At 39.4% G+C, this 14680-nt stretch overlaps 1 protein-coding gene across 1 annotated transcript in view; it reads right to left on the bottom strand.

Annotated features, from left to right (window-relative positions):
* Positions 1-13995, bottom strand: part of Membrin (golgi SNAP receptor complex member 2) — a 28917-nt gene extending 14922 nt beyond the window's left edge. Inside the window, exons 1-2 of the mRNA XM_083130482.1 lie at positions 13656-13995; positions 10902-11007 (exon numbers count right to left, since the gene is read on the bottom strand). Coding sequence (XP_082986608.1) covers positions 10902-11007; positions 13656-13792 — 243 coding nt within the window. The 5' untranslated portion in view covers positions 13793-13995. The remainder of the gene's footprint in view (positions 1-10901; positions 11008-13655) is intronic.
* Between the last annotated feature and the right edge of the window lie 685 nt (positions 13996-14680).

Raw genomic sequence — 14680 nt, 5'->3', positions numbered from 1 at the left:
TATGGTTACGTTACTCATTGTGATAGGAATAAAACTGACGTAATTATCAGTTGAAATGTAGGAGATATACAGCCTAGCAAAGAAAACACCAGGCTCAGGGATTTATCCAGAATATTTAATCTGATTTAGTGTAACTTCGTTTTTAAAGGGTGTAAGGTTAAATTTAGTGCCAAAATTAGGGTTTTGTGAAAAATTTCAGGGAAGTGTTCTGAAAAAATGGGGGAGGGATTGATGATTGTGGATAAATCACTGACCCAGCCCAAAAATAAACACAAACCTTCATCATGCTAGGCTTACACTGTTGGAAAGGCCACGCTCCGCCACTGCTGTGTATATATATATACAGTATATGTCCTGTATAGTGAACAAGCACAGAAAATATAGGAGAGAGAAGAAAACTGAGGAGCATTATCACCGGTTGAGGATAATTTTTTCTGTGGTCAACAAGAACTACTACTTCGAGGTGACAATGATAGTGGCCTAATAAGGGAGATTTCACACCGTGTCGCCTGAAGATTAGGTTTGTGCGGCCTTTTGTGTCGCTACGGTGTGAAACGTTGCTGTTGATTGGCCCATTCCAATCAACATGTATTGCGTGTCCTTCGGTCTGAAACCTTCCTAAGTCTTGAAAATCCAAGTCACAAGGATGGATAATTAGGGCCTTGTTAAGGTTAGGTGTGAAGGCAGGCAGACGACAGCACCCTAAAGGATCATATCCAAACCTGCAGGAAGAACGCATCTTACTTCAATCTCCAATACGGAATGATAAAACTTCTGGTCAGTTGATTTTAAAAAATGTGTGCGAGATAAAGAGAGGCGTGCCCAGGATTTTCGGAAGGGAGAGGGATTACGCATACCATTGTTGGTGGTCGGTTCTGATTTTGCCATTTTTTCCCTGTCTTTGACGTTCCTCTTTTTTTTTTTTTTTAAAAAAAAAAAGGAATACTGGGTCAAATGGGGTTATTACCTCACCAAACCTCCCTTGGGCACGTCACTGGAGATAAATGAGTAAGCATTTCATCATACTGGGAGACGAAACATTAGATGTGTTGGGAACGGAAGGGTTTTCACTGTGCATTAATTGTTTCGTGATCCACCTGTATTCGAGAAGACTTCCTTTGTTTCTTGCCGATATATGACAAGACAGTGGAAGCTGTGACAGGCATTTTTGAACACTAGTGAGTGCTAAGGCCTGAATCTGAACAATTTGTTGGGTTTCGGCTTTTATAAGAGCTGACAAAATGGGAGGACAAGACACGTTAGTGGTGTTCCGGCTCGAATCAGAGAAAAATATTCGAGAGCTGTCTGCGTCCAGTTCGCAGCCCACAATTTGAATTTCGCGTTGTCGAGTGGATTGTCCATCCCGTGCATGTGTAACAGCTTCGTAAAAACACTCAAAGACACAACAGATGTTTTTATGCCTGATGAGAAGAAATGGACAAACCCACATACTGAGATGGTTCCGGCACACAATATTAATGCATGGAAACAGAGGAGTCAAGTGGTAAAAAATGTTCCGATTTCACGTTCTGATTAAAATGATAGCCTTACAGTGGCAACGATTTAAGGGATAGTTGCTCCCCATTTTTTATTTTTTTGCCTCAACATTATGATCTCTTAATGTTAGCCTTGCCTCCGCACCCCCCCCCCCCCCGTTTTGGAACTCAATTGCCACCTCTGGTCTTAAACACACAATTGTGAGGTTCTTACTATACCCCTTAAAAATTGTGTTGAGCCCCCCCCGAAAGAAATTCCTGGATACGTGCCTGTGTTTTAAACATCGTGTCTAGCTTAATAATCAACTTTAAAAAAAACACTTCCACTTGCAACTTGTCCAGCTGGGTTTTTCTTTTCTTAATGTCAGTGCCACTGGTGCAAAACTCTCACTCTTCCCCTTAAAGCTCTACTAATCTGTTTGAAGCTCCTTCTCTAGGCTTTAATTATATTTTTCATAGATGTCCTAAAATTACTATGAGTTTAGTTCCTGACAGCCCAAAAATATATTTAATGCAGAGTTTTGAAAAAAATGGATAGCCCGATGTAGCATGTATAATAGTGAAAATTGGTTTTTCGTCTACCATCTTGAAGAATCTGTCTGCAGTATGTGTTTTCAGCTGATTCGAAACTTCTGATTGGTACTATGTGAGAAAATAATTATCACAATTTTTCATCATCTTGAGGTAGTTTTGACATGTGCTTACGGCACAGTAAAATTGTTGTCTGCATTGGAACCTCACTTTACTTCAAAGAAAGTTCTGAAAGATCATCCTAGGGTCGAAATTCCTAATATTGCCTAACTATAATAAATAATAACACAGTTCACAACTCCAGAATAGCCACATGATTAAATTTAAAACTACTACAGTCATCACAAAATGATAAATTAATGATAATTGTATAATAATAATAATAGACCCTAGCATAATTTTATCGCATTAGGAGATTAGTATTGGCAAAACTGTCCTCATTTCACACACAACAGGCAGGGAGAGCCTACAGCTAACATTATAAATGCAATGGTTAGTACAAGATACAAGCAATAAGTGTGACTATGTAATTGAATGCATTTTCGAAAATTTTCCTCGGTCTGTTTATCATAACTTCCAACACCCAAAATAATCCAGGAGTTGCCACTGAGTATTAATGTGTCTGACAAATTTACAATTCATAATGGGTTAAAACAAGGAGATGCATTATCTCTATTGCTCTTTAATTTTGCCTTAGAATATGCTGTTAGGAAGGTAAAAGAAACTAACAAAGGACTAAAATTAAACAGTGTGACTCAGCTGTTAGCATAGATGATGTGCACTTACTGGGGGATGATGCAAATACAATTAAGAATAATGCTAAAATATTTTTCAAAGCAGCTAATGAGATAGGTTTGGAAGTTAGCAAAGAGAAAACTAAATATATGCTTACAGGCCGAAACCAAGTGTTATGTAACAATCAAAATCTCATTATTGATAACATCTCATTTGAACCAGTTTCCAAATCCAAGTACTAGGAGTAATACTAACAACTGAAAATTATATTAATGAGGAAAAACATAGTAGACTTAATTCAGGAAATGCATGTTACTTCTCTCTTCATAAACTTTTGTCTTCTTGTTTAATATCTAAGAAACTAAAATTTAAAATATACAAAACAGTACTTTTGCCTGTAGTATTATATGGGTGGAAACTTGGTCCCTTACATTGAAAGAGGAACATAAATTGAGAGTATTTGAAAATAAGATCCTTAGGAAAATATTTGGACCTAAAAGGGATGAGGAGACAGGTGAGTGGAGAAGGTTACATAATTTAGAACTACATAATTTGTATTCATGTCCAGATATTATTATAATGATTAAATCAAGAAGACTTAGGTGGGCAGGCCATGTGGCACGAATGGGAGAGGAAAGAGTTTACAGGATTGTTGTTGGGAAACCTGATGGTGAGAGACCTGTAGGAAGGCCAAGACGAAGATGGAGGAATAACGTTGAGATGGACCTAAAGGAAATCAGTAGGGATGGAAAAGAGTATATAGATCTTGCTCAGGATAGAGACAGATGGAAGGCCAAGGGTTTAAGAATGCTAGAGTTAGTTAGTTACTTAGTTGGCACCGAATGGAGATGATAGCACACCTCTGCTTTGTTTACTCCCAGTTGGCAGTTATTCTGATTTGTGACATAGTGGGGGAGGGGGAAGGGATGTTCTCTCTGTGATCCTAAAATTTTATATAGGTATAACTTCTGAAATTCGTCACATAGTGTCACATATTTTTAAAAAATCGATTTACAAAATCGGTCGGTCAACACTGACAATATTCAAACACAAATTTATTTGAGGTGAGCACTACTTTTTTCTTGGTTGTAAACTTCGAATATGTATCAACAGAGTGAGATGTATTGCACGAGTCAATGGGCACCACAAATCACAAATGACATCATGACTGTTTCATTATTAAATATCTGGAAGGTGGTCAAGTGAATTCCCAGCAGGCCCAGGCAACTTGACGTGTGGGTCCCCTGAGTAATGTCATAACTTACTTGCTTGCAGCCATCAATTGAAAAAAAAATTCTTCATCTCTTATGTTTATACCTATACCATTTGTTGTAAACTTATAGAGCATAAATTGTCCACAGTTTTTAATCTAGTAGGAAGTTCCTCAGCCAGTTAGGTCTTATTGCCACACATTAAACAATCAAACTTGGTAATTCATGAACTTTTACCATCCACATTAGTTTCACATGTGATATTTCAAATGTAACTTTTCACCAAATATTTTGAAGAGGGCTGCAAGCCTTTTCATATTCAAATAAGAACCGAGACAAATTTTCGAAATGTGTTGTGTGTTACAGGTTATTTTCAATTTTTAGCTATACTGTGACAAGGTATTTGATTTTTCTATTAATTGTTAAACACTTTAAAGGGGCCAAAAAACTTAGCAGGAGGTGAGGCCCAGGGGGATTATTCCCTTGTCTATAGGGCCAGTACCCCCCCCCCCTCTTCTGTTGTACTGGGCATACTATTTATGAGTTTAATGTCTCCATTATTTTAAGGATTTTGTGAAGTTTATTTTTGTTCCATATTGAAATTGGAAAACATTTCTATCGAACCAGTTCTTCTTTTCCAGTGTGTTACGATTCTGTAGTGCTCAAAGTGGAAATTCATAGGCGTGAGTTTGCTTGCTCAAGTTTGGGAATCCTTGTATGGATCAACATGGAGACAATGCAGTAGTTGAGGTATGGTTACGCAAATTATCCTAGCTGGGAGTGGGAGGGGGGCACTGACACGTTCTTCATGAAAAAGTCTAAGAAAAGTAAGATCAAAGAGAAATGGCATCGATAAAAATAGACTCTCGCTAATCATATGGATGCCGGATTTGCGGAAGTGCCGGATTACTGAGAGGGTCGGAAATTACGTACTACTATGTAGTCTAAACACATAGGGACTATACAGGCTGTACTTTACGTGTTTCCTTTTAGAAGCCATAGTATGTACTGAACTTTACTGTAAGAAAGTCACAATTTCAAATACTGTATGTATGTATAGCATTGTTTAACATTTTTAACTAACAACATTGTTGAACACGATAATTCATTGTTGTGTTCGTCATTTCTGCTTGAGTGACTACAGGCTGGATGTGGGCCGGACTACTGAGAGGGTGGACTATTGAGGGCCGGAATATCGAGAGTCTAGTGTATTAATGTCCACTAACAGGCACTGCAATCCGGTATTTAGGGATTATTTGTACAACAAGACATTCACTTCTATGGGAGAAATGAGCGAGTACGCGCTGGAATTGCAAGCGGAGTTTTTGGAAAGGCAGAGATTCAAGTCTTTCGTTTCTGAAGACGAAATTCGCAGCTGGGTGCAGGAATTCGAAGAGGAGGGGGGAAGAAAGAAATCTGATATTTTCTTGGACCCTGTGAGCATTGGTTTTGACCGCCCGAAAGTCGAGCGCTTGAGGGCTGAACATGTGGTTTCACACCGTCCACCCTCGCGGCTTGCGGTGAGGGATGAAAACAAACAGAACCGCTTTTCGAAGGAAGATTGCCAGAGAAATAAATTATGCTACACTTGTGGACAAAAAGGTTGCAGAGCTTCAAATCACAGTAAGGAAAACAAGATTAATGAACGTGGGAAGGAAGTAACAAAAAACACGTAGAGTAGCCACGAATTTGTCAAGTTCGTGGCGTGGAAACTGCAAATTTTACACAGAAGGAAAATTTTTCACCTCACAATGTAAATGTTAAAGAGATAAGGGAACCTATCGTTTTATGCAACGTAGCTAATGTAGAAGTACACGCATGTATTGATACGGCGTCGTCCAATAACTTTGTGTCTTTGGAGGTTTTCGAGAAAATGAAGGCAAATGGAGTGAAATTGAAGGGTTGTAAAACTAAAGTAATACTTGCGGAAGGAAATGTGGAATCTTTGGGGAGCGCATACGTGAATATTAAGTTTCACGGACACAAGGCTCGGGATCAGATATTTGTGTTATCTAATGCTAATCATGAAATGTTAATGGGAAGGACATTAATGGCTAAGCTGGGACTTATACCCATGATTCATCGTAACGGGTGGGCAATTGAGCCTGATCTTTCGAAAATCGTGCCTTTTGATTCGCCGTCGACACGTGACAGCGTTGATGCTGTTGGTTCTAGGGGACTGGGTTCGACCACGGATGGAGTCGAAGGAGTCCGAGAGAACGTTTCTGCTTGCGGAGCGGAGACACGTAGCACCGACATCAATGGGGAGGGGGTTGACGAAGAGAGAAGGATTGCCATGCTGATGGAGGGTACCGATATCTCAGAGGAAAACAAGCCGAAATTGATTGCCATACTGAGAAGGCATATTGATGTTTTTCAAGATAAACCGGGATTAGCAAAGGATTACGAGGTTCGTTTGGATGTGAATAACGAGAAGCCGTTCCGAGCGAAACCTAGGCCACTTTCTGAGCAAAAGAAGAAATTCGACCGGAAGCAGAAAGGGAAAAAGAAAGCGATGTTTACAGATGCAGCTGGCAACACTGTAAATGGAAGACAGACGGACGGACAGAAGGAAACTTTGCCGCCCGTAGATCTTAACGATAAAGATATGTGGAAAGGAGAACAACAGTGATATCCTTATTTGTCGAAATTAATTGGATGTTTAAATGGGGAAGAAGTTGAAATAAAGGATGCTCGAGAGAAGAGAAAATTTGTCTTTTATCTGCAACATTCCTGTCTCAACGATGATGGACTGCTTTACCGTTTCGTTGACGAAAACACTGGACTTTATCCACCGTTTAGCTCCAGATTGAAGCTGTGGGTACCAGAGAAGTTGAAGAATGAAGTACTTAAATCTTCGCATGATGATTTATTATCTGCGCACTTTGGACATGGAAAGACATTGTTTAAGGTCCTAGAGAATTATACCTGGGACGGAGTAGTCAAAGATGTCAGTAACTATTGCAAAAGTTGTATCACTTGTCTTCAGTATAATCCTGACAACAGCAGAAAGATGGGATTTATGAACTCGAGGAAAGCTACAGCACCTGGATACAAAGTGTTTCTGGACATTTTTGGACCACTGCCTACAAGTACGAAAGGGAGATACAAGTACTGTTTTGTCATTCAAGATGAGTTCTCAAGGCACATTAGTTTGACACCGCTTAGAACTACAACAGCGAGGACGATCTCGCAAGCATTTTTGAAGTACTGTTTTCAGTCAGGATTCCCGAAATACGTTGTCAGTGACAACCAGAGTGTATTTCGAAGCAAACTGTATTCACAGACGTTGCGTTCTGTGAATTGCAAGCCTGTCTATATTACGCCATATAGACCGAAGGGAAATAAATCAGAAGCAGCGATTAAGATAATCAAGCAAGCACTTGGGAAGTTCTGCAAGGAACACTCGTCGTGGGCTGAAAATTTGGACGCGATAAGTTTCGCTATCAATAATGCAACGAATTCGATGACTAGATTGAAGCAGTCATTTTTGTTCTTTGGACGTGATTTGTACACACCGCATGACACTCGGAAAATGAAGCTTCAGAGGGAAGATGGAACCGGAGAGGACGTCACGGCAAAGAGACAGATGGATTACATCATGCAGTTAAAGAAAAGAATGGACGTGGCTTTTGAATTTGCAAAAGAGAAAGAGGAAAAGACGAGGCAAAAGGCGTCAAAGGCCTACAATAAGGGCAGAAGAATGATTAATCTTCGTGTTGGAGATCAAGTACTGCTTCAAGAGCATAGGATTTCATCTGCTTTTAATAAGCAAACTGCGTGCTTTTTTCCCGAAATTCAAAGGGATCTACAGAATTCAGAAATTCACTACTCCAAATAATGTTGTTTTGGAAAAGGAGGGTGAGGGGAAGAGAGTTCTGGCTAACGTTGACCAGCTGAAGGTCATTCCGAGAAGAAATTTGAGAAGTGTGAGGGAAAGCACTCGTCCCTAAATTCTACCCTGAGAATCCATCTCAAGGGGAGGGGGTAGAAGGGCTGTGAAAAATGATGGAAGGGAAGCCAAGTGACCGACTTCTAGTTTCTACAGTAGTAATTAAGTTCCTGATTTATTGTCGCTACACATTTGAGTTCTTGTAAATCTATTTCTTCTGAATATAAAATTTAAATTACGGACTGTTGGATTTTATGTTAGGTAAACCTTTTACCTATAAAAGTAGATGAATATTCTGCACACGAGGACATGAGATTTCATCGCTAAGAGAATGCTAAAGGATGGCAGTTCGTTGCCCGGAAAAGGAAGGGAAAGTTTCCTTATAGATGAAAAATGGGAAAGCCATTTTTAAGTCGGGTCGTGTGATCGAACGATAGAACTTTTGAAAGCATTTGAAGCTGAAATTCGACAGGAGTCGAACCAAGTACCGCAGAAGTCCCAGACGCAAGGACTAGGGGACTAAGGAGCCGGTGGATCTTCGAATGGACCGAGGAGGAGGCTGAGTCGACCCTAGAGCGGGAGCCGGACATGTTCTTTAGAAGGTGGAGGAGCTGAATACGTCTGCACCTGGGAGCAGTCCTGATGACCAGATGACCGAGATGTCCAGGAGGTTTCCAGGATTCCCGGAGGAAGAATCCGTCTGGAAATAGGATATTTAGTGCAGTGAAATCGAGACTCTTCTTTTCAGAGAGACGGTTGTGACGTGTAGTGAAAATAACTTTTTCAGTGAATTTTTTCTTCTTTTCAGATACAGTGCTTAACTTTTCTCAGTGACTTTAAGACAATTCACACAGACTGAAATTTAAATTTCAGATTGAATTGTAACGCTGGGGAGGGGGAATCTGAGTGTTTTTTTTTCTTTATTGAAATATTTATTAATATGTTAATTAATTGGGTAATCAAGTGTATAAACATATATATGTGTGATTAGTGTAAATCAATTTATTATGTATTTTTTGGTTCGTATTATTCCATGTATAAATACCATGTAGCTCTCTGTTCTTGCTTCGTGTTTCGAACGTTCAAAAGAAAGGCGGGCTTAAAAATTTTGAAAGAAGGGCTGTTGGCAACAGACGCCAACAAAACGTATATAAACTCCCAGATGAGAGTGGGGGAGGTCGGCTGTTGGAACTGAGACTTGGAAGGGAGAGGCTGTTTTTGCTTCGGTTAGCTAGGACCGGAGGACAGGTCTCCCGAAACGGATGCTGTAAGAGATTGGATTGCCGGGCAAGCTAGTGCCTTGGTGTCCAGTTTACAGGTAAAAAGGTAGTTTGTACTGGATGTTATTTTGAAGTAATTACGGTGCGCCGGGCAGCCTAGTGCCTTGTCACCGTAGAGGTTGAGAAATGTACACGTCGGGCAACCTTGCGCCTGTTAAGACGTTTTCTTGGAGTAACGCGAGTCTACCTTGTGACAAGCGTACTCCACATGTAATTCATGAAATGTAAAGCATCCAAGTACAAACAATAGAGATTTTCCAACTTCAAAATTAGAGTTTTGGCCCAATACTTAGAGAAATGAACGTTCGGATACGACTTGTATATACTTAAAATTTTACGTTAATTAAACTATAGAAAATATCCAAAATTTCAGTTTTTAATTTCACACATGCTGGACAAGGTAATATATCCCCTATAGCAATAAGGTTTCGCAAAGGTTATCCGTTGTCTCTTGTAGTTAATTATATAATTATGTTGACTCATGTGCAACCCACGTGCATTGTCGTACAAAGAAAGATACCCCTAGACAAATCAGAGCCGAGTACGAAGTGCACCGAACCTCGAGTGCGGAGGTAAAGTGTGGGGGGCCAGGCTAGTAACACACCAAAATTAAACACCATGTCCAGGTAGCAACAACCTTTTGAGGGGTACAATACTTCCGATCAGCCTTTCAAGAATAACAAATTTTCAGTGAATAGGAGTCCATCACCCCTTTATTACTCATATCTCACGACTAGAGACTGCAGCTCTTTCTTCGTAGTAGATTTCAATTGACTTTGTGATGATGTTAAACACAGTCAATGTATAAGCCCAGTCCAATCCACAAAAATAAATAGTAAGTTTGCTTGAATATATTAGTCACTATTAGTAGGCAAATGTGGGCAACTTTTCCATTGAATCTTGGGCTGGCTTTTTGGGCTGAAGCCCTACCCACGTCAAAGTGCAAAACAGAAGTGTTTACTACTCAATTAAACAAAATAGCAATTATTTTAATATCTGTGTATGTACACATATATGTAACATATTTTTTAAAAAATTGTATCAAGCCAGAAACAGCATGCACCATATATTTGGCTGCATGACGCACCCCTCCCCTCCACCTCCTCCAAGGAAGGGTCCGGGCTCTGCTACTCCATTGAAGTAAAAGAAAATAATTCCAATTTCATCTTCGAATTGTTTATCAGTGATTCAAATCACCCTGATTCCCCAGTGAAATGTCTGCACCCTGCATCCAGCTAGGTCCAGCTCAAATTATGTCACCATTTTTAACAACAATCATTAACTCAATAGTAATTCAAGTGGGCTGTTTCACAATTTTTTTTAATAGACTTGGGGTGAAAATAAAAGCTATCTGATATTTGTAAAGAGTAAAAGAGAAAATTGCATACTTTTTTGACAAATGTTTGTGTTTATAAAACTAATTGGGCCAATGAGGCTATTTAACTTTGACTTCCCCCTCTCCCAGAATGCCAATGTATTACATCTATTGTACTGAAGCATCACTTGTCTTCTCCATATGACCATGCTTCGCTACTGATGTTGTCGCCTTGTAATCAAGGAGTCCCAGGTTCCTGGTGGATGCACATCGGATCAGATAACACCACTTGAAACTGATTATTCTACCTGTGCATAAAGTGCACTTAAAAAACAAAAATCCACAGTTACAAGCAACCAATATTTTTTTTTCTCCATAAATGCCTGTGAAATAATCTCGTGTAATCTCATACAGCCGTGCAGTTTAATGCCAAACATTTACCTGAAGATGTTGATTGTCATATTTTAACTGGTCCACTCTGAATTTAGCATTTTGGCGACGAGTTGGTGGTTCTTTATTTACCAAGATTTCCATCCTTTCACAGTTACTGAAAGAAAGAAAAACTGAAGCAATAAGTTACCAAGAAGTAGTTTACACAGTAAATGACAGTTTTACAAGACATCAAATAAAAAGTAATAAAAAATGATTTTGATTCTTCCCAACTGTAGATATTGGTTGGCAATTGACCATTTATTTTGACGACAGTACCATGCAAGGACTGAGAAGTGGACAACAATTTGCCCCTAGGATTTCTTGACCACTCATTTAAACAATGTGTGAACAAATAGATTATGTATAACAAATGCATTAGGGTCATTTCACGTGAAATCACCCAGAGCAGGTTGCTTCATATTTTTTTTTACTGATAGACACTTGGTCCAATGTGACAAATATGTAATATTACAGTTGTTCCGGCTAGAGAATGGACTTGGAAATTCTATTTTTATCTTTTCTGTCAAAAGCCAAAGAGGGTCACATGAATCGCTGAACCAATCGGCTTTGTCCAATTGCCATGGTGAAGCATTGCCAAATTTTTCGTTTCGAGTAGTTTGCGGAACAGGTGGCACCCTCAACAAGGTCAAGCACAGCGGTGCCGCAGCACAGCAAGCGAATAGGTCTCCAATTCCCTGCCTCTCCCTGAAATGTGAGCGAAGGAGGCATGTTGACAGAAGAGGTGTCATGTTCAACTGGACAAAAATCAGGCGTGTACCAACACTGCTTTCCCCCCCTTGAACTGGAGGCAGAAAGTCTGGTTTTCCTCAAGTCAAATATTTAGCCAGGTGGACTTTAGACTTGTCCAACAAATATTTTGAAAGTTACAAATTTTTGAAAATTTGAAGATTTTCAGAAAATGGGTGGACGAACGAATGCACCATGTGGCACAAAGCATGAATCCACAACTCTCCAGGAGCAATTTTACAATACCGGGAATTTCTCCATTTTGTTTGAAATTCGGCATACTCACTAATTTTGGCCCCCTAATCACGAACCTGCAGTCAAAATTTGGCACTCACACGTGGAAATAGCAAAATAATCTAAATTAAGTTCTTATTTCTACACCCTCGATTTCCAAATTTCCCACCAATTCCGGGCTTTGCCCCTGGGGTAATTGACCTACCGCCCCCAACTGCTAACATGGGCCCGTCTCCACTCCGCTACGCTCCGGCTCCCCGGCTTTCTCTATAGAGTCCCTGTTAAAGGCATGTTAGAAATTGGCCAGATTCACCTGCCCCCAAATAAGCTCCAAATTTATGCGTGAGTGCCAAATTTTAAGTGCAGATTCGTGATTACGAGGCCCAAATTAGTAAGTATCCCAAATTTCAAACAAATTGGAAAAATTCCCTGTATTGTTAAATTATGCCAACATATATTTCAACTTTACGCAAGACTCCATTTTCTCACATGCTTTTCCATGTTGTTGCATAGCAGTAATGGACAAGCTTATTTCGCAATTTCTAGACGTGACCGCCAATTTTTAACTGCAGATCGTGATTACGAGGCCAAAATTACCGAGTATGCCGAATTTTAAAGTAATCGGAGATACTTCCGGTATTCCTAATATATACCTGAATGGCTGCTCACAAACAAAGAATCATAGAGTACATGGATGTGAAAAATCGTTCTCCAGGAAACATGCAATGACAAAATCAGAAATTGAACCATGTAAAAAATACCTGGGTAAACTTCTCGTAACGAGCAAACTGATTTCTTCAAATTTACAGGAGAAATTACTTACCGAATACAGTTTCTTTATACTTCTGGAAGTTCGGGGAAGTGTTTTCTCGCTTCGTTCATTCAATTTTGCCGGTAAATCATCTATTTTTCAATATAAATGTGTAACTGATGCACGGAAGCTGTTGCATCCATTCCCTTCCAGCCGGATGTTGCCTGTGTGAGATGACATAATCACGGTCAATGCCAGTCAGTGTTTCCAAACACATGTTTTTGTAACTGAAGAAGGTACGTTCCCGCAAATGGTTTGTGGGCCTATGTGTCAATGGTTCGTGGGGCTATGTGTCAATGGTTCATGGGGGTATCTGTCAATGGTTAGTGGGGCTATTTGTCAATAGTTCGTGGGGCTATGCGAGAATGGCATGTGGGGCTACGCATTTTTTTCTAAACCAATTTTGGTAATTATCCGATAAGGCCCGAACACCTCTCACTAGTTTATTTCGTTAATTTTAGCATTGATACTTATCGATTCTGGATTGCAGCAGATTCTTTAAGGTGGGGTTATGTCTTTTTCCACAAAATAGTGTCAACTTTTCATATTATGAGTCTTTATTTGTCTTCCTTGTTCTGCTTGGGTAACAGACAACATGGCGTGCACTCGTCATAGATCATCGCACGTGCTTGTGTTTTGTTGATTTGGAGTGGGTATGCAGTGTTTGAACCTTCTTAACCGAAAAATACCTACTTTCGTGTTCATAATGTCATCACAAACCATTGACGGATAGCCCCAAAAATTATTCACGATAGCCCCACGAACCATTTCCGGTAAGGTTAGGTTAGGTTGGGTTAGGTAGGCATAGTTAAAAAAAAAATTCTCGTCAAAAAAAGGCACGTTTGGAAACACTAGCGATGCCGTTGGTAAGCCTATTGGTAAGGTGTGAAATACTTGCAACAACAGTTATGCACGTAAAGAATTTCTGGCGTTTCGGGGATACTTAACATTTAATCTAGTTTTGCCCTTACCTTGTTATTTGATCTATTCTAGCCTGGATTTCTCTTTCTATTGCTTCAACATTTGGTCCCATAGCTTTTTCCAGCTTTTCGAAACATTGCTGAGTTTCTAGCAATATTTTGTTGGTTTGGTGGTAAAAAGATTCCATGTTCTTTCTCTTAATTATCTACTATGCGACAACAGTTTAATGCACACTAAATATTACATACAGCAAATATTACACTTCAAAATAAACGCTACTTCATTTATCTTATTTATCTTGTAATAAGCATTACAAGACAGCCAACGTCAATGCTGTATTGCAGGAAGTACACGTTAACAGACGAATTACAATTACGCCACTTTCATGTAATTTATACGTTGTGTTAATGTCCACCTTAGGAATAATATACAGCGTAATTTTCGTGTATTTCACGGGACGGGAATTTTTTTAAATCCGGACATTCGGGACGGGAAATATACGCCATTTACCGACAAAGCCGGAAAATTTTCGGGAACTGTTCGAAATTTACTAAAGCTCTGAAAATGTCGAATTCTACACGTGATTTTCACTTTAAGTGATTGTTCTTGCATTTCTGGAATAAAAACTAACAAGTTTCACAAACTTAGAATGCAGAAAACGTAGAAAATTAACGACTTTTTAAAATGGCCACTCGGTATTTCCTCACTGCTCGGAATGCCGAAAAGTCGGGATCAGGTCCCAACTTTTCGGAATCCCGCGGGATAGTACGTCTACATGTTATTAGCGACAGTGTTCGTTCAGCCTTTGTGATTTAAAGAAACCCGTCGGAGTCTGTGAGACTCCACGTCACCGTTAACTTAGTGTTTTGCGAATCGGTTGCATTTGCTTTTGGTTAAATAAGAATGACTTCTAGAGCAAGTACGTCACGTACAGGGTTGGCATGTTTAAAACAAAAGAGCTTAAAACATTTTGTTTTAAACGTTTAAAACACACGGCTTTGTTTTTTTTACAAATGTTTTAAACGTTTAAAACCATGTGTTTTAAACATGTTTTTTTTAGAAGTGTTTAAAACAC

The sequence above is a fragment of the Lepisma saccharinum genome, chromosome 10, assembly GCF_977018435.1.
Source record: "Lepisma saccharinum chromosome 10, izLepSacc3.1, whole genome shotgun sequence".
Classification (NCBI taxonomy): Eukaryota; Metazoa; Arthropoda; class Insecta; order Zygentoma; family Lepismatidae; genus Lepisma; species Lepisma saccharinum.
The sequence above is the reverse complement of the archived record's forward strand: the minus strand, read 5'-3'. Positions and strand labels throughout refer to the sequence as shown.